This window comes from Leiobunum rupestre, chromosome 8, assembly GCF_980474605.1.
Source record: "Leiobunum rupestre chromosome 8, qqLeiRupe1.1.hap1, whole genome shotgun sequence".
In the NCBI taxonomy this organism is placed as follows: domain Eukaryota; kingdom Metazoa; phylum Arthropoda; class Arachnida; order Opiliones; family Sclerosomatidae; genus Leiobunum; species Leiobunum rupestre.
In genome coordinates, this window is record NC_143391.1 from 18,785,525 (window position 1) to 18,809,449 (window position 23,925).

General features: G+C 39.8%; 2 protein-coding genes and 1 long non-coding RNA gene across 3 annotated transcripts; 2 read left to right on the forward strand and 1 right to left on the reverse strand.

Moving 5' to 3' along the window:
• Nucleotides 1-2,530: 2,530 nt before the first annotated feature.
• LOC149932614 (uncharacterized) lies at nucleotides 2,531-3,778 on the reverse strand. Its single transcript, XR_016473005.1, has 3 exons — nucleotides 3,640-3,778; nucleotides 3,417-3,549; nucleotides 2,531-3,341 (listed from the first exon to the last, which is right to left on the reverse strand). It is a non-coding gene; the product is annotated as an uncharacterized LOC149932614 (long non-coding RNA).
• Nucleotides 3,779-8,875: 5,097 nt separating this feature from the next.
• l(2)09851 (WD repeat-containing protein 1 l(2)09851) lies at nucleotides 8,876-10,775 on the forward strand. Its single transcript, XM_090157009.1, has 6 exons — nucleotides 8,876-9,228; nucleotides 9,288-9,565; nucleotides 9,627-9,837; nucleotides 9,895-10,037; nucleotides 10,102-10,299; nucleotides 10,364-10,775. Exons 1-6 carry the CDS (start codon nucleotides 9,003-9,005, stop codon nucleotides 10,706-10,708), a joined length of 1,401 nt encoding a protein of 466 aa, XP_090013135.1. The 5' UTR covers nucleotides 8,876-9,002; the 3' UTR covers nucleotides 10,709-10,775.
• Nucleotides 10,776-11,003: 228 nt separating this feature from the next.
• On the forward strand, nucleotides 11,004-20,252 carry LOC149932616 (serine/threonine-protein kinase SBK1-like). Its single transcript, XM_090157010.1, has 4 exons — nucleotides 11,004-11,378; nucleotides 15,989-16,412; nucleotides 16,868-17,117; nucleotides 17,190-20,252. The coding sequence occupies exons 2-4, from the start codon at nucleotides 16,138-16,140 to the stop codon at nucleotides 17,874-17,876; spliced, it is 1,212 nt and encodes a 403-aa protein (XP_090013136.1). The 5' UTR covers nucleotides 11,004-11,378; nucleotides 15,989-16,137; the 3' UTR covers nucleotides 17,877-20,252.
• The last annotated feature ends 3,673 nt before the right edge of the window (nucleotides 20,253-23,925 follow it).

Sequence of the window (23,925 nt, forward strand, 5' to 3'; positions counted from 1 at the left end):
GACACAATAATGAGGCGTCTTACAATCTCAAAACCATGTATAAACTATGTCTGTCATTTTAAAAACTTCAATCGTTTTTATAAGAATTTAGGACTATAAGGGAACTTATGGCACACCGTTCAGGACTAAATTCAACCAAAAATATTTATATATTTTTTGTAAATATAAAGGTGTTTTTAAAATATAAAGGCGTTTTTGAAATATAAATTACTTTTCAAAATATAAGGCGAATTCGTCTAAGACATTCGAGGCCAGTTTAAGAAATGTACTACCTACCTGGAAGGTACAAACGCACTATAGTAACACTGGAAGGTACAAACGCACTATAGTAACACATACCTCACAGGCAGTGGCGTAGACAAGGGGGATTTCCGTGTCACCGCCCCCATTAGGCCTACGTTTGACTGTACTAAATTGTCACCCCTCCTCGACCCCCTTTGACGAATTTCTGACTACGCCACTGCTTACAGCCTACAAGGATAGTTTTTTATGTTTATTTCCTGCAACTATGTATTAGGAGACAGCAAATAAACCAAAACTTTCTCCTACAATGCAGGAAAAATGGAGTACACCCTAAATCATTTCTCTTAAGCATACCAATGGAAAAAGGACAAAACCAGAGACCCTATATTTTAAAAACACCTTTATATTTTAAAAGTGCTTTATATTTTAAAAACTACTTTATATTTTAAAAATGACTTTATATTTTAAAAACAGCTTTATATTTAAAAAAATACCCCCATATTTACAAAAAATCTCTATTTTTTTATTGACTTTTGTCCTGAACAGCGTGCCATAGGAACTCTTATTTATTTACATCTAAATAATCCAAAGTTTATATTTTCATAAAAACACTTTAATATAGACTAAATCCAAAAATAGTTCTCAAGTACAGAAATATTTATCACACAGGCATGTAAAATGATAAAACACCTTTCAATTAAATTATTAATACTAGTTAAGTGACATCTTTCAATATATTAACGCTTTTAATATTTTATATATTCAGTAACTATATAACGTAATGTGATACCTTTATTATATAAAATTATAGATTTTTACTTTTAAGTATTTTAAAGTATATTAATTATACATATTCAAAATTTACATTAACAATCAACTAGAACTTTATATAATTACCAATTTTATAATATAACACCTTAAATTTAAAATTTTAACGTTAACAGAAATCTATACATTCCTGTTACTTTAGTCAATTTTAAATTTGTACTTATTTAAACTTTAAATAACACGCTACTAATACTTTATCACTTTCTTTATACTATATTTCATTTCTTGTTCTTTTTTGAAGGAATGGCAGTGGGTATTCAGAGCCTCTTTGTATTGGGTTCATCAATTCTACTCTCAGATCTCTTGGATAATCTTCTTCAAAGAAATGTTCTGAGCAAATCCTTGCATATTTCACATTTATTTTGACTTGGGAACGTCCGCAAGCGGTTATCCATTTTTGCCTTATAGTTATTTGAGATGGGAATAGATGGTATGACAAATTCTTCTTTCGGGTGACAATTAAGGAATTATTGCACCCGAGAACCGAACATTTTAATCCGTGCATTACTGTATTATGTTGAGTGCATGACAACTTGACAAGCCTTTATTAACAAAATTCAAAATAACCGCCTTTAAAATATTAAAAGTTAAGCCTCGGCTATAAAATTCATGGTTTAAAATAGTCAAAAATACTATTATTATATAACTATACCATTTAACACTAGTAAAAATGTAATACCACGGCCCACTGCGCATGCGCTCGCGTTCTCTCGCCCCATAGCGGCCCGCTCAAAGAATTTCAAATCCATGTATTGGCGCGAATCAAAAGTTTAGCCACGGCCAACTTTGATCACGCGCTGTTTGCGCTACTACGGCCAACACATTCGTCGAAATTCCGCGAGCAAGGATTTTCCCCCTATAAACTGTACTATAATGTGTAGGAGTTCAGCGCCACGCTCGGTGGTTATATTGTCTTCAATGTTAAAACTATACAAAAAAATAATCCGCTAGGGGCGCTGACGTCATACACATCTTTTGCTCATAGGTTAACACAGAAACGTCAACGAATGAGATGGCCGCTGTAGCGCGAGAGATGCGCGAGAAATCAAAGTTGGCCGTGGTTTAGCGATTAGTGTCATCGTCGTCCGCCGGGAGCGCTTCGTCCCAACCCTAAAAACGCGTCTTTTTACAACCGATTTAACATCATACTCTATGGTGGGAAACTCAACAACTGATGAGTACGTGCTGCTAAAAAGTACCTAAATATTCTTAAAGCTAATTTTTTTCATTTTTATTTTGTAATTGAAAGTTATGTTTCCATTTATAACTTAAAAAATTAGGTTATAATTCAGTTTTTTTCAAATTGTTTAGCAAGAAAGTTAACCCTAGTTAGTTTTATTTACAACTTTTACCTTGTCTTGTAGCCATTTTTCCATACATATAACCAGAAATACATGAATTTCTGATATAACTATTTTCATTTTCTTCTAAAGAAAATAAAATGTTTATTTAGGTGGAATTTGTTCATTTTTATTATAAACATGTTCTAAGATTTACATCGCAAATCTAAAAAAGTGATGAAATTCTGTGAGAAAGATGGCTGAAAATCATATCACATCACGTGATAATTACAAAATAAATGACACATCAGCATCAAGTGTAGTATGCAGTTTACACTTTAGTGACACAAACAAAGGTACAGAATTCATCTTTAACAGACAATTGTGGGGCTTGACATTTTCAAAGAACCTGTAAACAATTTGGTTATAAATGCACTGGCGTCTCTAGACCCTTGGGGGTGGGATATACTGACCTGAAATTAAAAATTAGTAGTCCCTCAAAAATGTAAATAATTTTTAGTCATTTTCTTGCCTCTTAAAAATCAAGTAACCAAATTCAAACAAATATTAGATTTATTGATTAAAAGAATCAAATTTCGAATTGGGATTTACTACTCTCCGCTCCTTGATTTTAATTTAACTATCAGACAGAGGTGGTTTAAAATATCCAAAGCAGAAGTTTGATTGATTATCTCAATTGTTTTGACCTTCATAGAGGGAGCGATTCCATATTTACGAGAAACTCCTGGAATTTGTAACAATTTGCCGAAGCTTTCTAAATGTCCTCTTTTACAGTGTGATTGCAATGACACTCATGCTTCAACTTCTGCAAAATTTATCTGTGACAAAATAATTCCACCTTTAGTTGATAATATAACACGGTTAAATTTCAGCTTGTTACGAGAAACTTAAAGAACTTAGTTTTAAGCCTCAAACGATAAAGTTTCTCCAAATGTGAAATGTCCAATACAACATTTACGGCAGTCATTCCTGGAAACAGATAAATAATAACTTTGTTTAAACTTCTCCATATTATGGATTGTAAATATTTAAATAATAACTTACTTTCCATTTCCCAGTTATTAAAATATTTGCTATTGGCTTAGCTACAAGCTTTAATTGTCATTATCCAAGCAGTCTTTTTCATCGACGTGTTGTCAACTGTAACAGCTGTCTCAGTAACGAGAGCATCTGACATCTGGTGATTTTTAAATATTATTTTCGGTGGGAAAAACAAACGTAAAAATTTTTAAAAAGTAATTAAAACGTATAAAAAGAGTTGATTTACCTTTCATTTCCTTGAAAATGCCTATTAATTCTTAATCTTTTTCATAATAAATCAAAAAACAACATATCTCCGTAGGATTCAATGTTAAAGAGGGGTCAGATTATAGCGCTCCACCTACGTAGCGGCCACAAATGGCATTCTCTATTTTGGGCTGATTGAGCGGGCCGCTATGGGGCGAGAGAACGCGAGCGCATGCGCAGTGGGCCGTGGTAATACTATAATGGATCTAATTTATGGGTAAACGATTAATGCTTACCTGAATTTTAATCCACAAAGGAATTTTATAAAAAGGCGGACGCGGGCTTTTTTTTTTTTTTTTTTGAGAGTCACATGGTATGGTGGGCGGACGCGGGCTGCCCAAGAGGAATGTTTACAGTCAGCTCTCCAGCCTCGCCGGGAGTAGTGGCTCACTCCTGTAATCCCAGGCGTCCGGGAGGCAGAGTTTGTGGATGGCCGTGTGAGGACGACCACCAATACCCCAACGGGTGGTCGGAATACTTCCGCCACGGGTGTCCTCACCCCTGTCCCCACGTATCCCCCCGTTGGCGTGGCCGTTACACATATCTCGCCCTGATTAATCAGTTATTGTGTGCTGGTGTCTAAGGCCTTGGGTCGACACCGATGTGTGGATGTCTAAAAAAAAAAAAAAAGCTCTCCAGCCTCTCCCGCTCGGCTGTCTTCCCACCGCGGAGTTTCTGAGTTACGCGACGCCTGTTTATTTTCGTTGTAGATCGTTCGTTGGGATCCAGCTACGTCACACACCGGGAAAAAACCGTGTTTTTCCCCCGTTTTTTTCTCAGCAGCTATCTCTATTCCCGACCCCGCGTTATACGCTAACCTTATAATACACAGTATTTTTACCAACCTTGGGTAGAGGGTGCCACAGAAGCTTCTATTGACTTAGGCGTATTATGTACCTTTTTATAAATAAATAAATAACCCTCGGGTTGGAAACGGCGGGTGATTTGAAATATTTGTTAAAAACTTTATTTCGAGGGTTATCAAAGCAGCGGGCAATTTATACGGAGTTCAATTTAAGTGACGCAGAACGATATAAAAATTGTTTAATTTATTACAAAATATATGCCCAATGCTGATATTGCTGAAAGGAAAATTATCCTTCTAATCGTTGTGATTTTGTTTGCGTTGGAGAGAAGACTCACAAGGAGAGTACCGAGGTGTTTATTGTCGTATTTGTTCAAAGTCGGGCGTAATGTAGACCTATATAAGCTATGAAATTTCGCAAAAGGAGACATTGCACTACCCATTCGATTTGCCATGGCAACCGAAAATGTTTTTGACCACTTAAAACAAAATAAGATGTTTTCCTTATTTTACCCAAATATTGTTACAATTTTACCCAAATATTGTTACAATTTTACCCAAATATTGTTACAATTTTACCTAAATATTGTTACAATTTTACCCAAATATTGTTACAATTTTACCCAAATGTTGTTACAATTTTACCCTAAAAATATTCTAATAGGCGAAACTATAAAGTAAATTTGGTCTTAACCAACTTGTTAAAATGGGAAAACAAAATAATAATAAATAATAATAATAATCAGCAAGGCTAATACCCAAGGCACCACCTTTAGGCCCAAGTCATCTAGCGACTTATAATCAGTGGCGGCTTAAGAAGGCTGGGTCCCCGGGGCGGCGGCAGTGTTTTGTGACACCCCCCAGAACCGTGCAGAAGTTTTCACGGGTCCGTCTTCTTCAAGTTTAATCGTTCTGATTTGCAGCCCCCCCCCCTCGAGCTTCTCCGATGGCACTCCCTGCTGCCCTGGTACCCGGGGCGGACCGCCCCCCCCCCTTAGGCCGCCACTGCTTATAATGCCTTTAAACAGGTGGCTGGGTTACAATGCGTAGGAGGGTGGTGGCAAGCCCTTCATGCCACGCGAGCCAACAGATCTTTACACTAACTATTACCATTAACCTCTACAAGTTTTTATGGAAGGGGAAACCGAAGAACTCGTGACTACCCAGTCATCTTCGATTCGGTAACTCGTGTTCATAGTTGGCCGTGTGGCGTTAAAGAAAAAACAATATTCCTTCCAGATACTGCAGACAGCTAATTAACTTACACCTTTCTATTACAAAATGTTTTAAATAACAATAATAAATAGATAATTTAGACGAATCGATAAAAATTTAAACCACCATTAGCAAAATAAAATGAATAATAGTTCGTATTTCTTAGGATAGATGGCGCTGTCATTCTCCACAAAGTCACGTGACTACCGTCTTTTCAGCCCCTATGGACTTTATAGTTTCGCCTATTTAATTTTTTTTTAAATATTCGTGAAACCGTGAAAATCATGCTTTTTTAAATGGAGATTTTTTCTTTTAAGTGATCAAAAACATTTTCAGTTGGCATGACCATAGAAATCTCATAGGTAACTAGAATGCTGCCGTGTAACTGGCAAATGGAACAAACGCTGTGGCAGACGATAGCCAATTCTTAGCCAATCAGAGCTCAAAGAGTGGTTCTGCCAAGAATTTAATGTCACCAGAGAGAATGGCGTAAGCTAGCTCCCGCTATAGTTACGCGGAACCAAGGAGGATTATTATCTTCCTTGGCGGAACCACTCTACGGCCTCTCATTGGCTGAAGGATCTAGGCGAACTGGCGTCAAGCTCGGCCGTAGGCGGCAGCATTCTAGTTACCTATGAGATTTCTATGGGCATGACAAATCGAATGAGTAGTGCAACGTCTCCTTTTGCGAAAGCTTGGAGGAATAAAACAAGTATACAGGAGTTGCGGAGAGCTGCGAATTCGATTGCAACTATTCTCATATTATATCATTGTTTTCGCGTCGTCTGGGCTGCGTCAAAATTCTGAGAAGGAATTCTTCTCTTGAGAAGAGTTCTTCGTGAGAATTTTCTCCCCGTGAGAACTCGTTAAAAGAGTCAAATGTAAAAAGCCTCTTCTAAAGATGGCGGCTTACGAAGTTACGATAATCCCACGAACGTAATAAACTAAGCCTTTGACAATAAATATTATTTTTACAGGATTTCACGACAATATATGAAGGAAGGAAAGATTTTATTTATAATTTAAAAGTAAAGGTTTCATAGGAAATTTAACTAACCATATTCTATATTCTCTGAAATTAATTTTCGTCCACAAAAATATCATAATGTTTATTTTCTTCAGCATCAAGCAAACTTATTAGAATATTAGCTGCCATTTTTATTTGTAATTTGACCGAGTGAGAATCATTGAGTTGGGAATATTAATCTAGAGATCCAATCAAATCTGCTCCCCGCGAAACAAGTTTTTGAAAATTACGAATGTGTCGTCTCCTCTAAAATGACGAGAAAACGTTATCATATGACCCGTGGCGCCATCCATTATTTTTGAAAAACAAAATCTTTTTGCCAGAAAACACGTCTTATTTGAACGAACCATAGAGAGATAGACGGCGCCACGGGTAGAATGATAACGTTTTCTCGTCATTTCGGAGCAGACGACAGTATTCTTATTTTAAAAAACTTGTTTCGCGAAATACTGAAATCAGGCGTTTCGATTGGACCTCTAGATTAATATTCCCAACTCAATGGTGAGAATGCTCGGAGGCATTCTCACCAGCCTTGGAAATAAGGTTTTTTTAAACTGGTCCTTATGACCAGTGACCCCCTAGCATATAAATTATTAAACTGGTCCCTATGACCAGTGACCCCCTAGCCTATGAATTATTAAATTGGTCTTATATAAAATGTTCTAATGTCATTTATAAGCCTAAAAAAACCTATACTACATGTTTAGAAGTTAAATTATGTTGGTAACATTAACTTTACACGTATTCACAATAGTTAACTTTATTTTATGAGTACCACAAGAATAGTACAATATAGTACCAAATCACCTAAGACTACTACCTAGAAGACCCTCGTAATTTACCGTATTATCTATATTTCTCTAGGCCCCGTAACTCCAGAGTCCCCGGTTCGTTACCGCGTAGCCAGGTAGCCTACCCTAGGAGGATTCAAGTGTACCTGGAGAAGAAATTTGTATTCCCCCCGAACAATGCCTCGCGGCTCGGCTACAGCTGTCGCCTGGTGTGTCAAATACTTGGACATAACGTTTTTAGCGCCACCTACAAAGCTTCAGAGTAACCTAGGAGTTACCAAAACATTCGTCTGCTAGACAGTATTTCGAACTTTAACGGTTTTTAGTTTAGGCCACGTCGAAGAAATTTGCCCGAAAACTATATAATTTCAAAGAAAGTTGCAATGAATGTTAAGTTTTAAATTTAATTATGGGGAAATATTGTTGCTTTGACAACTGTCGTAGCGATTCTAGGTTCCCCACTAGATGGCTCCGTTGTAGTTTTATGTCCAAGGGTTTGAGGCTTTGAGCAGCCTCTCCCGTGGCCCCCCGGATTCTTCTCCAGGTACACTTGAATCCTCCTAGGCCTACCGTACTCGGGTTAAAACAAGACTAGAGGATTGAGGGTTTGACGCCAGAGGGGGGTTAGACAGTTTGACTCGTTCGAGGGATGCGAGCGAAGGGACTCTACATAAAACCTCGACGTGCGGCCGCGGCGGTATAATAAGCGGAGTCGCTGTACATAGAAATCCAGTGAATAGGGAAATCAAAATTGATATAAACCTTAAATTCATCTCCTATTATTTGGAATTATTAAACTGGTCACCTTCTGTTTTTTTGTTATTATTTCGAATTAATAAACTGGACACGGTGACCAGTGACCCCCCAAATTTTTAATAAATAAACTGGTCTGAGCAATTAATTAACTGGTCTTTGACCACCTGACCACCGTTATTTCCAAGGCTGATTTTCACTCTTCTCAAGAGAGCTCGTGAAAAGAGATTACGTCATCTCCTGTGAGAAGAACCGTCAAAATTTTGAGAAGTGAGAATTCTCACTATCAAGGGAAGAATTCTTAGAATTTTGACGTGCCCCATGTGGATGCGATAATTAGTCCGGCATTGAATTGGGAATAATACTGCTAGAATTACAATTACGATTTCGGTTGTCATGGTTACGCGGGACCTGTTCTGAGAAGACTGTACGAAATTCATCTTTATAATTAGGCGGTAGCGCCATCTATATTTTGTAAAGTTATATGATTCGCGTAAAAATTCAATTGCAATATAGTTGCCACCACTAGAGACAGATGCCGCCACGATTGAACGATATAGTTGAAAAAGTCTCCATATTGAACGAAATTGGTCCCGCGTCAGCCAGATTTAGTTGTACCTCTATTTATTCCCAACTCAATGGTGTAATGCGTGCCATGCTGAATATTTGGAAGCATGGTGGAATCCGCACGTGTTTCACACTGAGTTTATTACGGAATATCGTTGTTATTTTTTATTTTAAACGGTGCAAAGATGGACAGCAGTGATTTAGACTCCGATTCCGATGTCATGGTACCTATTAATGACGATGAGGACGAGGAAATGAACTCCGATTCCGGGGAGGAAGATGAGAGTCCAAGGCCCTCTCAAGTTTACATGCCTGGTATGACAGGAAAGACTGCTTCTGAAGAAGATGAGGATGATGTAGAATTAGAATGCGATGAATCGGTTTACATTTTATATCACAGAATTCAAACAGGTAAATATTTCTTAACATGGTCTTTACCCAAATAAATAAAAAAAATTAATATCTCTTAGGTGCACCATGTCTTAGCTTTGATATTATTCCGGATGAGCTCGGTCATAATAGATCAGACTCATTCCCTTTTTCAGCTTATATTGTGGGTGGTACCCAAAGTGAAAGGACACACGTGAATAATTTAGTTGTGATGAAATTAAGTAATATGAAAAGAAACAAATACGGGAATGATAAAAGTGACGATAGTGAAAATGAAAATTCTGACGATGATGAGGATGATAAACCTGAATTGGAAACAGCCCTAATACCACATCGCGGATGTGTCAACCGTGTTAAAGTAAGTTCCCTCAAATTTTCTGCCCAAGCTGCTTGTGCGTTAAAGGTATCTTGAATTTAAGGTTAAAAATATCAAAGGCAAAACATTAATCGCAAGTTGGTCTGAGCTAAAAACTGTCCAGATATGGGATTTATCTCATCCATTGGAAGCCGTGGATGACCCCAAAGTATTGGGACCTTATGTTAGAAATAACGAGGCCCCAAAACCAAGTTTTACGTTTAAAGGGCATCAGGCTGAGGGATTTGCTCTTGACTGGTCCCCTGTCAAAGAAGGTAAGCTTTAATTGTGATTGGAGCTTGAAATTGATCTTTAACCACAAGTTCTTGAAGGGGTCTTGGCAACTGGGGATTGCAAGAAAAATGTTCATATATGGAGCCCAATCGAAGGTGGGGCCTGGCATGTTGACCAAAAACCGTTACTAGGTCACACTGATTCAGTTGAGGATTTACAATGGTCACCCAATGAAGCAAACGTATAAAAATTAAATTGTTAATTTAGAACGCAATTGCTAAAAGAGAAAACTTATAATTTGACAGGTTTTGGCGTCGTGCTCGGTTGACCGTTCTATACGTATTTGGGACACAAGAACAGCGGCCCATAAAGCTTGCATGTTATCAAATGCTGAAGCTCACGAAAAAGATGTCAATGTAATTAGTTGGAATAGAAAAGACCCGTTTATTCTATCTGGAGGAGATGATGGTTGTCTTAAAGTTTGGGACTTAAGACAGTTTAAGGTAAGTCAATGCAGTATTCTACACTCCGCATTGCAAAGAATTTCTTAATATAATTTCTCTTTAGAAAAATAAACCATTATGTGTGTTTAAACACCACTATGGTCCCATTACCTCTGTGGAATGGCACCCAACTGATTCCACCGTATTTGCCGCTTCCGGGGAGGATGACCAAGTCACTCTGTGGGATTTGGCCCTGGAGAAAGATCCAGATGCCGAGAAAGCAATGGTGGATGTTGAATCGGAGCAGCCCAAAGATGAAGGAAATCTTTCGGATTTGCCTCCCCAACTGTTGTTCATACATCAAGGCCAGAAACACATCAAGGAAATTCACTGGCACCACCAAATGCCAGGTGTACTACTAACAACCGCTCAGTCGGGATTTAACGTTTTCAGAACTATAAGTATATAGCGAAAAAACAAAGTGTTTATAATTTAGCAATTTTAAATTCAGCCGAATAAAGTTATTTGGGATGAAACTACAACCGTTATTTTTAAGTCTCGTTAAAAAGAAATCTCGAGTATGGCAATCGCGAAAGTAGTTGCCATACTTGTAAAATATTTTTACGGGGGTTGAGCCATTTTCCTCTTGATGGAAGAGTGGGGAAACATTTGTCGCAATATCATAATCGTCGCAAACGATGACGTCATCGAGGCATCGTTCCGACGTTTCATTTTCACCCACGCGGTGGCGAAGGATTCTCCCCTCTTTCTCTCTCTCTCTGGTGTTCTCCGAGAGGAGGAGGATTTCTCTCATCCCGGCGCTCATTGCAGCAGCGATTGGATCGTTCCGGTAAAAAGTCGGGCGCCGTAATCCCGAAGAAGACTCAATCAGAGGAGCGGACGAAAAGTGGTTTTCGGCAATTTTATCAGGCGCAGTTCCTCTTTTTTTTTCCCCCGGCGTGGAGATCGCGGCGGAGATGACGGGTCAGAATCGAGAAGAAGGTCGTCGGTGCTTCGCTTCTTATCGCCTTGGAAGGAATATACGCGTAAAATGTTGCTAGGCCTAGCTTCGAAGTTTCCCGTTGTTCGGAAGAAAACGCCAAGGAGAATACGAGCTTTAATATCTCTCTCTCATGACGGTAGGTTTCTATCTATAAAATGTCGAGAAAGGACGAATCCGCGCCTTTATTCTCGTTCGCGTAACTCCGCTGCCTGTTGACTGTTTCTTTTTTATGCCCTCATTTTGCTCTCCCCCTTTACGCGAACCTCTCTTTTTCACGCCTTGACATTTAGGAAAAGCTATTAATACTCCCGTATCGGTCAATCATTGATTTTATTCGGAAATTTCACTCACACGGAGTGCGCTTTTTGAAGAAATCTAGAATGACTTGTTTTTATTTCGATGAATTGTCTTTGTCTATGGAATGATTCAAGAATGCGCGGTTGTTACGGATTGAATTCGAAAACTAGCGTAGCAAAATAGTAGGAAGGACCTACGTGGTTTTAGTTCGCGAAAATCCTACGCTCGGTGCCGCGCATCAGGGCTGAGTTTCGCTAAATGTGGAAGGGGGCTAACGGCGGGGGGGGATTTGGTTTGAGCTATTTTTAGAAACGACTCAGAATTGGTACCGTGGCCTGAAATATCCCGTTTTACCCCGAGGGGTCGAAATGCCACAAAGAGCGGCGCTGTCTTTAGGCAACCTTTCCTGGAAATTTTTCATCTTGAGCTCGAAATACATGATAATATAAAAAGTTTCTTAATATAAAATTATAATAAAAATTGGATAAATAATCTAATTTATGGGCGATGAAATAACTTCGCTAGAGGAATATTTCGTTTTAACTTTCCTTTATCTTTCTGTGACGCGTCTTCGTTGGAAAATCCTTCTCGTTGACAGCTAGGAGCAACAAACACAAGGAGAACGCAGCTAGCCTTTAAACACGCTAACGCCGTGTTGTGTACAAATTTCATTGGACGAACCTTTATGCTGAACGTTTTACGGAAAGGGGAAGACAATTTCCGATTTTTTTCCTTCCGACGGCAGCAGGCGCTAAAGCGTCTAACCAATGAAAAATGTACACAAGAAAATGCACGACTTGTGACGGGTTGCGTTCACCTTGTGTGGGGTGCTGTGTTTCTTGCTCCTAGTTGACAGTCCCTCGAAGGGTGGGCCGCCATGCCTTGCGCTCGTGCATTGAGGGGAATCGAACGTTTCGCGCGGTTTTGGTCTATAATTGACTCGAGAAGACCATAGAAGAATTAACAATCTATACAGTAGCTACGTTTTTCCTACTCGTTCTCCTATCTATTACGACAATGCGTGTTTAAAAAGGTTAAGTCAATTTATTAATTTTAAGTTTTTAGTTCGGCTTGAGTTCCGCCAAAATGTCTTAAGGTTAACTTTAAAGGAAAAGTCCAGGTTGGGTAAAACTTGGGTCTATTTGAAAGATCATGTTTAAATAAACTCAAAAATATCAGTCGTAAAATTGTATCTTTTTTTAATGACGAGAAATTAATTTTTAAACGAGCGAAATTTACCGCCAAGCGATCTGCCATTTTCTTTCGCCTTACCTCCGCAGACCTAGGAATATGAAAACTCGGTACCCTGGAATAGAAAAGTGTATTCCCCAACTACCATAGCCGCCTAGATTAATCTAGGCGGCTATGCAACTACGAGCTCCCCTCTCTCTCTACGGCAACGAAGTGCGAGCAAGAATCGCGGGCATACGAGCTTAGCGCCACCTTTTCTACATGTTTTTTAAAAATGCGTCTGCTAGTTTTCGAATATTAAAATTCATTGTCTATACTAAAAACACGGGACTAGAAATACGCGAATAGAAAAACTAGCAGACGAAAAGCCGATTAAAAGTGTAAAGGTTCTACGATAGATGGCGATACTTGTTATGTCCGTGAATGTTTTACTGCCCCGCCTAAAACGGGAGACGACCACTCCAGGTTTACTTGAATCCTCCTAGCGCAGACCGCACGCGGAGCAAGCGCGCGAGGGAACAGAGCGCTGTTAAAGCCTGTTATAGCGCAAACAGCGCGTGATTAAAGTCCTAAAACGTCACTCCGAAACAAAAAATGGCAGATCGCTTGGCGGTAAATTTCGCTCGTTTAAAAATTAATTTCTCGTCATTAAAAAAAGATACAATTTTACGACTGATATTTTTGAGTTTATTTAAACATGATCTTTCAAATAGAACCAAGTTTTACCCAACCTGGACTTTTCCTTTAAATCGGGCAAATGTATAAGAATGATTTATTTAAGGGAGGCATGGCGTATTTGTTTCTGCTGAGGCTATAATTAGCTCCTTAGAAAAAGGCCAAAAAGTAAGGTTTATATTTTTACGAACTCTTGGTGCGGGGAGAAGTTTTTTTTCTGGGAGGGGGAATTGGAGATCCCGAAGCGCTACGGTCCCACGCGAAATAAGGGTAAACCAGGTAAAATAATGGGACTCTTTATACACTAAGCAGTCGGGCGTTATCTCCCGCTAGCTGCGGAATTCCGAAACCCTCTCGTTTTCCCCACTTTTCCGTTATTTTTCTCGGGAAAGCGTAGTTTTCCGTTTAATTGAAACGAAGCTTCTTCATCTTGGACGAGAGACAAGATGACCCAATTGCGTGGGAGTGGGGAAGCAAAACGAACGTAGGCCACCGCTCGTTTCGATAGGAGAAGAAATATAACGAGCGTCATTAATACAACTCTAAAACGCTTCCCCAAATTCATTAATAAGTCTTAGTCCAAAATCCTAAAGGCTCTAAACGTGAAACCTCGGATCTTCGTAGATACTTCTATACGAACGCGTTAAATTAACTTGCAAGTTTTTTATATGTATTTATCCAATCCCGCTTTCGCCGCGGCACTCGCTCGGGGAGAGGTTCTCCTTCCTTGTTTTTCATCTCTCTCTCTCTCTCTCTCTCTCTCTCTCTCTCTCTCTCTCTCTCTCTCTCCCCCCCCCCGTCGGGAGGATTCGCGAAAGTCAACGAAATACCTTTGACTCAGCAATTCTAGTAAAGGTTAGGCTCTAAGTTCGCGTTCCTTGCCGGTGTATTTCGCTTCTCTTTTTATCCTTTTTTTTCAAGTTGATCGTATGCTCCGACGAGTCTCCTCGCGGGGGATTCGCTATTTGTGGCAGTTTGCCAGCCTCTCCTATGATGTCGCGAGTTTCAGCTATACTAGCTGCGAAGCAAATGGTCCCTAAGAGAGCGCTAAGAAATTGGGTTGGGGACGCGCGTCGAAAATGAATTTTAGGGACCCCGCGTTTGTTTCCATTCTCGCTCGCTTTATTTATTTCGCTTTTCGGGCGAGCGGGGAATTATCAATTGAAAACCATTAGGCTACACCCCCCTTTTCAGGCCGTGACCAATATCGGGACGGGTTGCCAGCGAAATAGCGGTCGCGCTTGTTCCGAACGCTCCTGGCGGCGAAGGGTGCGTGGAGCGTGTAAAATGTTCGATCGACCGTTTCTAGAAAACCGAAGACTATTTATAGTTTCCCGCTATAGGCGAAGCGAACTTATTTTTAGTCGTGTCTGAGGGAGTCAACCTTAAAGTAGCTTAATGACTCCATCGCCCACGATTTTGTTTCGCTCTATCTATAACACCTCCTTCGCGAATTATTTAGTAGGCATTTTTAAGGAAACCTCGCGATTTACTCCGAAGATCGATGTCTTTTTTTTAAATAATTTCTCGAATTATGAGCGTACGTTTTTAAAAAGCCCTCGTTCAATCTGTTCTTCATCTCGTTATTGACTTTGATCTAATGGTCGAAAGTTTTTGCCTCTACCTATGAACTTTAATTGGCTGGAATGGGAACGCTCTATCAACACGCGGCGGCGTTATTCCTTAACAAAAAAACCTATCATTTACGTCAGAAAGTGTAACCATGGTTTCCGATCGGAAAGACGCTAGTCGAAGTCTCTACTCTCCACTACGTGGTGATACTGTATTTGCTCGTAGTTTCCGACACCGGTGTTTTCGTCCCGTACCGTACCTTCTTTTTTCGCGCGTCGTCCCGTTTCCGACAGGTGGAATCCATCAAGCCTCTCCCCGAAGGTTCTCTATCGCCTAGTCAGTCGCGTTTTAGCCGGAGTCTCTCTAAAATGAACGAGTTCGAACTTTGCCTTCTGGTTCTCGTTTGGCCAACTTAGACGGGACTGATTGTCAGTTGTTTTTACGCTTCGCCCGCCGAAAATTCCCGAAATTTTCAACCATCTCGTGACGACGGTAGTAGTTCGATCTACTTCTTTTTGGCTCCGCGTTAACTAGTCGGTCGCCGTAACGTTTAGTTCCTTCTTAGCGAGCTAAACCTTTCGAAATGGCAGTCATGCCTAAGATTTAGTTTCTCTGTTTTCCGGAAAAAGCAAACCGTGACTGGCGCGGTATAAGCGCTTTCTTTCGGAGTGTCGCGCTTTTTGCCCTCATCCATAGTTCCGTTAATGTTTATTACATCTGTCAACTCGTTAGAGTAAAAGTTTTCGCTATTCCAGTAAAATGGTTCTTCCAGTATTTACTTTTCTCTCTGTCGAAAGCGAAGCAGCCATCGCCAAAGGGTTTATTCGAAACGGCTATTTTTAAAAATAATCCACAGCCTCGATTCGAGAATTAGGCCCGACTCTTTTTTTTTCTCTTAGATTTTTCTCTTCATCATCTCTAAGCCAGAAAGATAACGAGTTTTTCTCTTTGGAACGTTTCTCTCCCTCTTTATCCTCCTTTCCTTTCCACCCGGCCCGTTTCCGCACCCAGGTTCTAAATGCCAAGTCTATTGAAACTCGCTAAACAGAAGTCAGCGAGAAATTCTTCCGGATAATTTTTAGCCCTCCATTTTCACCGGGGATCTGTTTTGTTCGCTGGTGGGAGGCTCCTGATTGAGGAATAATAATTGGAGACTCGGGATGACGTCGACGAGTAACTCTACGAAACGAGGCGGCGTCGGCGGAAGTGGTGGCGGAGGCGCCGGCGGACCGGTCGGAATACACAAGATTCGAGAATTGCAACTGCAGACGGTCGACTTGCCTGAGCAGTACGACGTCATCAAGGAGATCGGATCCGGAGATTACGGCAAAGTCGTCTTGGCCGTCCATCGACAAACGGGATCCCAGGTGGCGCTGAAAGCTATCCCCAAAATAACCACGCCTATCAAGGATTTCTTCATCGAATTTCATTACAGGTAATGTTGACGCGAATACCCCTCTAGTATAGATGATGGAATCCCCGAAGAGTGGCGCGATTGTTTTGACTAAAAGGATTTGAGTAATTGATTCTTTCTAGTTTCCACAGCACTGAACGTAAACACCAGGTTTTCCTACGCGTCAATCCAATAGCCCAAAACATCTAAATAAGTACCCTGAAAATCTACGCGTTTACGTATAGACGTGTGGTGCCTAAACTCTTTATTGACAATTATAATGATTATCCCGCCGGTTTATTATTCCGTTCTGTATGGGAAAAGAGTCAACAGATGAGTCGTATTAGTAAAGTACCCCATTCCTGACGTCGCGCGGAAGGTAGACGATAAGTGTAGGTAAAAAATATTGCGCGTAATATATAGTGAAGTCTGCTGGTGAATTGGAGCGAACTGCGGAAGGATTAAATGACAAAGCTAATTTTTATTTTCGTACGCAGCTATTTCCTATCTCCGCACCATAGTGTCTTGGACACGTACGACGTGGCTTTCGAAACGGCCGAGCACTACTTCTTCGCCCAAGAAGTGGCCTCTTTGGGTGACCTGTGGAACGTCGTAGAAAAGACCGGTGGCATGGAGGAGAGAGATTTGAAGACAGTCATTCGTCAAATTGTCTCCGCTCTGGAGTTCATGCACGAAAAAGAGCTCGTTCACCGGGACGTGCGAGCCGAAAATATACTCCTTTTCCAGGTATAAAGAACCTATTACTCATTTAATGTCTTTGCTATTTGTTATATTTATCGCTATTTTGAATCCTCGTAGCCCGATTTCACCAAAGTGAAGTTAACGGACTTTGGCCTGACGCGAAAATCGGGAACGTTGGTGAAAAAACGAACGCGATCTCTTCCGACCTGCCCGCCGGAAATCTGGGAAGCGGTCCACCTGGAAGGTTACACGGTGGAGACGGGTTCGGACGTCTGGCAAATGGCCATGTTGGTCTTCACGGCGCTGACAGCCAAGTTTCCCTGGGAAAAGGCCGACATCACCGATCCCTTGTTCACTGAATTCGTCGAGTGGCAGAAACGCAAAACCACTAGAACCCCCAAATACTTCAAGCGCTTCAGCCCTCGCCTCTTGCGTATGTTCCGTCGAATGATGGACCCCAAACCGTCCAAAAGGTACCCGGTCACCGAGGTTAATAAGTATTACGGCGATCGTTGGCTTATGGTCAGAAGTCCTCGCGCTTCGACCGTCGGAATTGCCGCGCCCGTCAGACTGTTGGACAGTGGCAGCACGACCGGAAGCGCCATCGACGGTTCGAGTCACCCAAATGCCCTGCCTTCCCTGCAACAAGGTATGGTCGGTGGCGGTTTACCCAACGTCCCGAAGGAGGAAATGCTGGGGGAACTGTTGACCAACTACGGACTAGAAACGAGGGTCAACAAGGACGTGAAAGAAAGAAGGATTCACGACTGGATCATGTCCAGTCCCGACAGAGATTCCCCTTGAATCTTTCCATCAGTCTCGTCGCCGCCGTAGCCGAGTAGAGAACGAGAAAGCGGGCTCAAACCGGAAATGAAATAAAGAAGACGGACGGACTGGATTCAAGGGGCGTCAAAAGAATAGAAAAAAAAAAGAACGCGTCGCGATCCGGAGAGCCGAGCAACGTGCCAACCCCTCCAAGTGTACCTCATTTAACTATTCGAAATAAAAGCAAAGTCATCACGAGAGGTATACCGCCGAGGGCACCCGCCGATCGAAAACACAATTTCAAGACACCGCGCAAAAAACACGTCTAAAAATTATTTGACGTTTTAAAAATTACCAAACAATGATAAAAGATAATTAAGACTGAACACCATTTGCTAGTCTAAGATACAATATAATGGTTAATATTTCAGAATGCGGAAATATGTCACAGGCCTATATTAGCGAAAGACAGTAGGAAATCGTGAAAAATCTGTTCTACCTTCTTTCGCTATTTTTAGGCTATTTTACGCGTAAAAGAACCTAGAGAGGTAGTATTCGAAATGAAAGGTCGATTTTAATTAACGTCTAAATGTTAACCAACGAATCATTTTTATCCTTTTACTCTCCGTTGGGATAAGTTGATTCGTGGTTAACTGTTGTTTTTGTTGTAGTCAAATGTAATTCGAATCTTGGAATTAGGCGGTTCAAATTGTTAATATCAATGTTAAGTGGTTGTAGGCCATACCAAAAGAACGCGCGCGTTAAAAAAAAAAGAGTCAAATGTTGAGGCCAGTAAAGTGCAATTTCAATGTCAATGCTTACATTAAATTATCGCGGTTTTTTACTATTATAATTATAATATTAAAACGAATACAAGGAAGAAACGAAAGTAGCGTAGTTGACAAATTTTCTTTTAAGCTGATCTTCCCTCTTTTGATTGGTTTCTAGTTCCTGTAGTACTAAAAATTTTAAAATGATTTTTAATTTTCACAATTTACTATGCTGAACTTCGAATATCATCAGAAATCACATCAATGGTTTTTGTCATAAAACAGTCAACATTTCGTAATTGCGAATAGGCTATAAAAATGTCTTGCCAGTGTTAATTAATTTATGTCATATAGAGCCTGCAATTAAAGATTAAAGAATTTATCCTGTTCTTGTTGAATATTAATTAAAAATATAGTTCTTACGGTCTTCAAATGAACACGACAAAGGTGGCTATACCTGACGAGCGTTTTACTTCGGGCGGCGGCTGCCCCGAAGCTACTCTCCATTATGCCTGTTGTTATCGTTCCTCATGAGAGCGAGATTTCCCAACGAGAAACGCTACGTATTTCTAGGGAAAATTTAGTCTAAATTGCATGGAATTTTCAGTATTTCTCATAGTGAAATCCAGTAGCGGCGCTAAGGGTGGGCTGAAGTGGGCTTTAGCCCCCCTGCATTTCTGAGAGGGGCCACATATTTATAATTAAGAGGCTACATATTTAAATTTATCAATTTTCTTTATCTCTAGAAATTTTTTTTATTGCCAAGAAACGTTTTTCTGGAAAAAAAAGCTTTCAAAATCAATTCTTTTACTCAAGCAGATAGTAGACCATAAACAGATAGATTCGGCAGGAAGGGAGCAGAAATTGGGAGAAAGTTGAATAGGTAATAGAAACAGAAGAAAGGGGTTTAAGGGAATTTAGGGAAATACCCCGGGCATGCACGTGTCCCCTCTAGGTCGGATACAAGGTCAGTAGGGGGTCCAGTAAACGCAACAATAAAACGACCTTACTCTTCTCGCTTCCTGGAAAATTTATAAGGGGTCACTAAAGTTGTAAGGGCCACAAAATTCTAAGGGGCCACAAAATAATTAGCCCACCTGTGAAAAAACCTTAGCGCCGCTACTGGTGAAATCATTATTGTATTAATGATGAAATTAATGATGAATTAAGTGGGAGTTGAGCATCTCAAAAGAAAAAAACGACATTAAATAAAGATACATCAAGACTTTGTATTTGTAACCTTTCCCTAAAGATTTATTCAAATGAATAAATTCCAAATATTATCCTTCTGAACTGTCAGAATGATGATGTTTCTAATAAAATGAAGATGAACAATTTTCAGCTCTACTTACCTGGCCGACTCCAATCAAAACTTGCTCCCAATACCATTGCTCCGTTACTGATCTCAGCGCAACCGGGAATAGGGCTCGGCCTCGGGCTCGGCATTATCCACCCGTTATCCGTTATATACGCGGTTATTTGTGGTTAACCGAAAAATATCTTAGTTTTAACCGCATTCTCACCGTTCTGCTTAGGGAATGGTTAATTTTTTTTTATAAATAAGATCATAGCAATTTGATTAGAAAAAAATAATTGCTAAAGATATTACGCGGTTTCATACCTTAAATTTAACCGTTTCGTTTAGGGAAATCATAATTGTTTTAATAAATTATTTAATAAAAATGTTATTGAAAAAAAATAATCGTTTAAGATATTATGCGGTTTTTTAACCCAATATTTACCGTTATGTTTAGAGAACAGATAATTGTTTTTATAAATAATTTCATTTTAATTTGATTTCAAAAAAAATTATTGTTAAACATATAATGTGGTTTTTTTATCTTTATGTTTATCGTTATGTTTATTAAACAGATAATTGGCTATATAAATAATTTCGTTACAATTTGATTTGGAAATAAAAATCGTAAAATATACAATGCAGTGTTTACCTCTCCGAGGGTACTATGTCCTAGGTTCCTAGAAAAATCTCTTATATCCACTAGGAGGGGTTTTACAATCACCGTGTTTGTCGGTCTGTCTGTGTGTCTGGGCTGCGAACGCGTTCGCATTTTCGGAGCATAGTTTAATCACTGCGTACGCGTTTTCTCGAAATCATCGCGTTCGCAGTTTCTTGGAATTAGGGAAATGGTTTTTCCAAAAGAGCCCTCATTTTGTTATTGGGTGTAGTATAATTTTCTTTTGCGAATTGCGATTGTACGTGATGAATTTTTGACTTATGGCATTGACCGAGTGCTTAGGGTTACGGTAAACGTCTCAACGTCCAGATGGCAGGGTTTCCTCCAAATGTTCACGGTATACGTCTCTTTATCAATTTGTGCTAGTATCAGGCGGGATTCGATCCCGAGTCCACCTGCGTAACAGAACCACCGATACATGTTACGCTTCACTGAAAAGAGTATATTAATAGTTTTAAAAGTCTTACATTTTTACCTCTCCGAGGGTACTTTGTACCCTGGAGGGGTATTACAATCACCGTGTCTGTCTGTCTGGCGTGCGAACGCGTTCGGATTTTCGGGGCAAAGGGTAATCACTGCGTACCCAGTTTCTTAGAATCAGGGTAAAGGTTTTTCCAAAAGCGCCCTTTTTTTGTCATTGGGTGTAGTATAACTTTTTAATCGGCCGGGATTCGAACCCGAGCCCTCTTGCACGACAGGTGAGCGTTTTACCGCAGAACCACGGATACAGTTACGCTTCACTGAAAATTAAAAACTCTTCCGAGGAGAGGTATATTTTGGCTTGCCAACTTGTTTACGTATGTAATTATAAAGGTCAAATCTTGTTTTAGCGTAGTCAGCAGAGATAAGGGGGTTAAAGGGTAGGACCCGTGGGTGGTCCACTTAGTTAGTTTTTTGTCTATCGGTACTTTTGAACCGTTAAGGGTCATTTATGAATACAATTTCAAGTGGTATACAACGCGCTTTTTGCTTACTTTACTCGTAACTTCGTAATTTATTTTACGTGTTTTCTTATCTGCTTCAAATGTGTGATACATTTTCATTAATGTGGTTAAGTTTGTTTTTTTCGTTATTTTGAGATATGCACTGTTGTTTAGCCTTCACTATTCAGTTAAGGGTTTTTGTGTGCGTTATAAGCCGGGAATTGTTAACGTTAAGGTGTTTTTGATTTTTTCTATTACAATTTTCTTTACCTTGGGTATATGAATTGACATTTTCTGGATTTCTAAGTATTTGAATTACCTTGTTGTTTGATTGGGTTATTATTATATATTTTTATTGATTATTTCTGCTAATACAATGTTCATTACTGTGGGAATTTAGATTGACTTTTTCTTGATTAACTTTAATTAACTTGTTACTTGGTTGTTTAAGACCTATAATACAATGGGTTGGTTTTGGTATATATATTTTTCGTTTCGTGAGTGTTCTAATAATTTAAAATGTTGTATATTCTATTTCTCATTTTGTTGCTTTGTTCATTTATTAACCTTTTTGGTCTAAAGTTGGTTTTTGTTCTATTGATATTGGAAATTTGTTTAAGGCAATAACATTTGTAATATTTATTATAATTATAATAAAAATATATTCAACTGGTTGGGATAGAACGGGGATTGGGTTTTTCTGGAAGACGTTTTGAATATGGCGAAATATTGTTGAGGGCCGTGTCCAGTAGTTAATACGCCCAAGGGCAAATTCTTCCGAGGAGAGGTATATTTTGGCAAGGTTGCCAACTTGTTTATCTCTATTATAATCTATTTGAACCTATTATTACATGAAAAATATTGTAGTGAAATATAATAAGAAATGAGTGAGTTTTAATAATGTTTGGCGAAAATGTACTTTGACTTCACGCCTTAACGTAACCTCTATGACCTATGACGTAAACTTAGGTTCCCTTTTGTTGTGAAAGGTAACATCCTAATAGTATTATTTATAGTCGATAGAAGGCTGTGCGGTTTTTACCTCTCCGAGGGTACTTTGTACCCTGGAGGGGTATTACAATCACCGTGTCTGTCTGTGGGTCTGTCCGGGCTGCAAACGCGTTCGCATTTTCGAGGCAAAGGGTAATCGCTGCGTACGCAGTTTCTTAGAATCAGGGAAAAGGTTTTTCCAAAAGCGCCCTCTTTTTGTCATTGGGTGTAGTATAATTTTTTAATTGGCCGGGATTCGAATCCGAGCACTCTTGAACGACAGGTGAGCGTTCTACCGCAGAACCACGGATACAGTTACGCTTCACTCAAAATTAAAAACTCTTCCGAGGAGAGGTATATTTTGGCTAGCCAACTTGTTGAAACTCACTTTCTACCTCTCCGAGGGTACTATGTAACCTAGGAGGGGTTATACAATCACCGTGTCTGTGTAATCACCGTAATGCGTAATCACTGCCACTAAATTGTGGCAAAACTGCCGTGATGGTGAGCGTTAACGGACAATATTTGCGTTTGGGGTTTTTTGGTGTTTTGTTCGTCAACGCTCACTGTCACGACAGTTGTGACTTGGTAGTTTTTTCGAGATGTTGCGATTGTAATGTGGATGTGTATTGTGCACTTGTGACGTGTTGTGTTTTTGTGATGTTTGTGTTTCGTTTGCGATCTACTCTCCAACGTCTATGTATTGACTTTTCGGACGGACTGTATTCTGAGGGTTACGATAAACGTCTCAACGTCCATAAGGCAGGGTGGCCACCAAATGTTCACGGTATTCGTCTTAGTACCAATTTGCGATCGCATCGGGCGGGATTCGAACCCGCGCCCTCCTGCATGACAGGCGAGCGTTCTACCACATGTTACGGTTTAAAGAAAATTATAAGCTCAGCTTAAGCGGAAGCGTTTATTACAAATTGTTTTACTTTTAGCGCAGTCAGCAGAGATAAGAGGGTTAAAGGGTAGAACCTGTGGGTGGTCGACTTTGTTAGTTTTTTGTTATTTATTTATGGGTTTTATTATCGTCTTAAATATAGTTGTAATAACGCAAATGCGTTTATTTAACGATTATTGATATAAGAGCTGCCGTTTAGTCAAGTGGCTCTCTGTGCTTTGTTGATGCAAAGGTTTGTGCTTCTTGTTAATACTTTTGGTGTGGATATTTGGATATCTACGATTCCTAACGCAGTCATTGATTTCCTGGGTGTGCGAGTCATTATATGATATTGGAAATTGGACGGCATTGGTCTTTTGCATGCAGTATGTGTCACAACATCAACTGGAAGTCTACGAGTCGTCCACTATCAGATGTCGAATATAGCTATTCTACGGTATCATCATCAAAGGCGAGTGTTGAAATAATATGAGCGTTAAAGATGCGGCCAAGTATTTCGTAAGCGAGAAAAATACAAATACC

What these genes read in the sequence shown, in the direction of transcription:
- LOC149932616 (XM_090157010.1), top strand. Translation starts at nt 16,138, where the DNA reads ATGACGTCGACGAGTAACTCTACGAAACGAGGCGGCGTCGGCGGAAGT. An exon ending in TTCATCGAATTTCATTACAG is followed by an intron (nt 16,413 to 16,867) that starts GTAATGTTGACG and finishes TTTCGTACGCAG; the next exon opens with CTATTTCCTATCTCCGCACC. An exon ending in AAAATATACTCCTTTTCCAG is followed by an intron (nt 17,118 to 17,189) that starts GTATAAAGAACC and finishes GAATCCTCGTAG; the next exon opens with CCCGATTTCACCAAAGTGAA.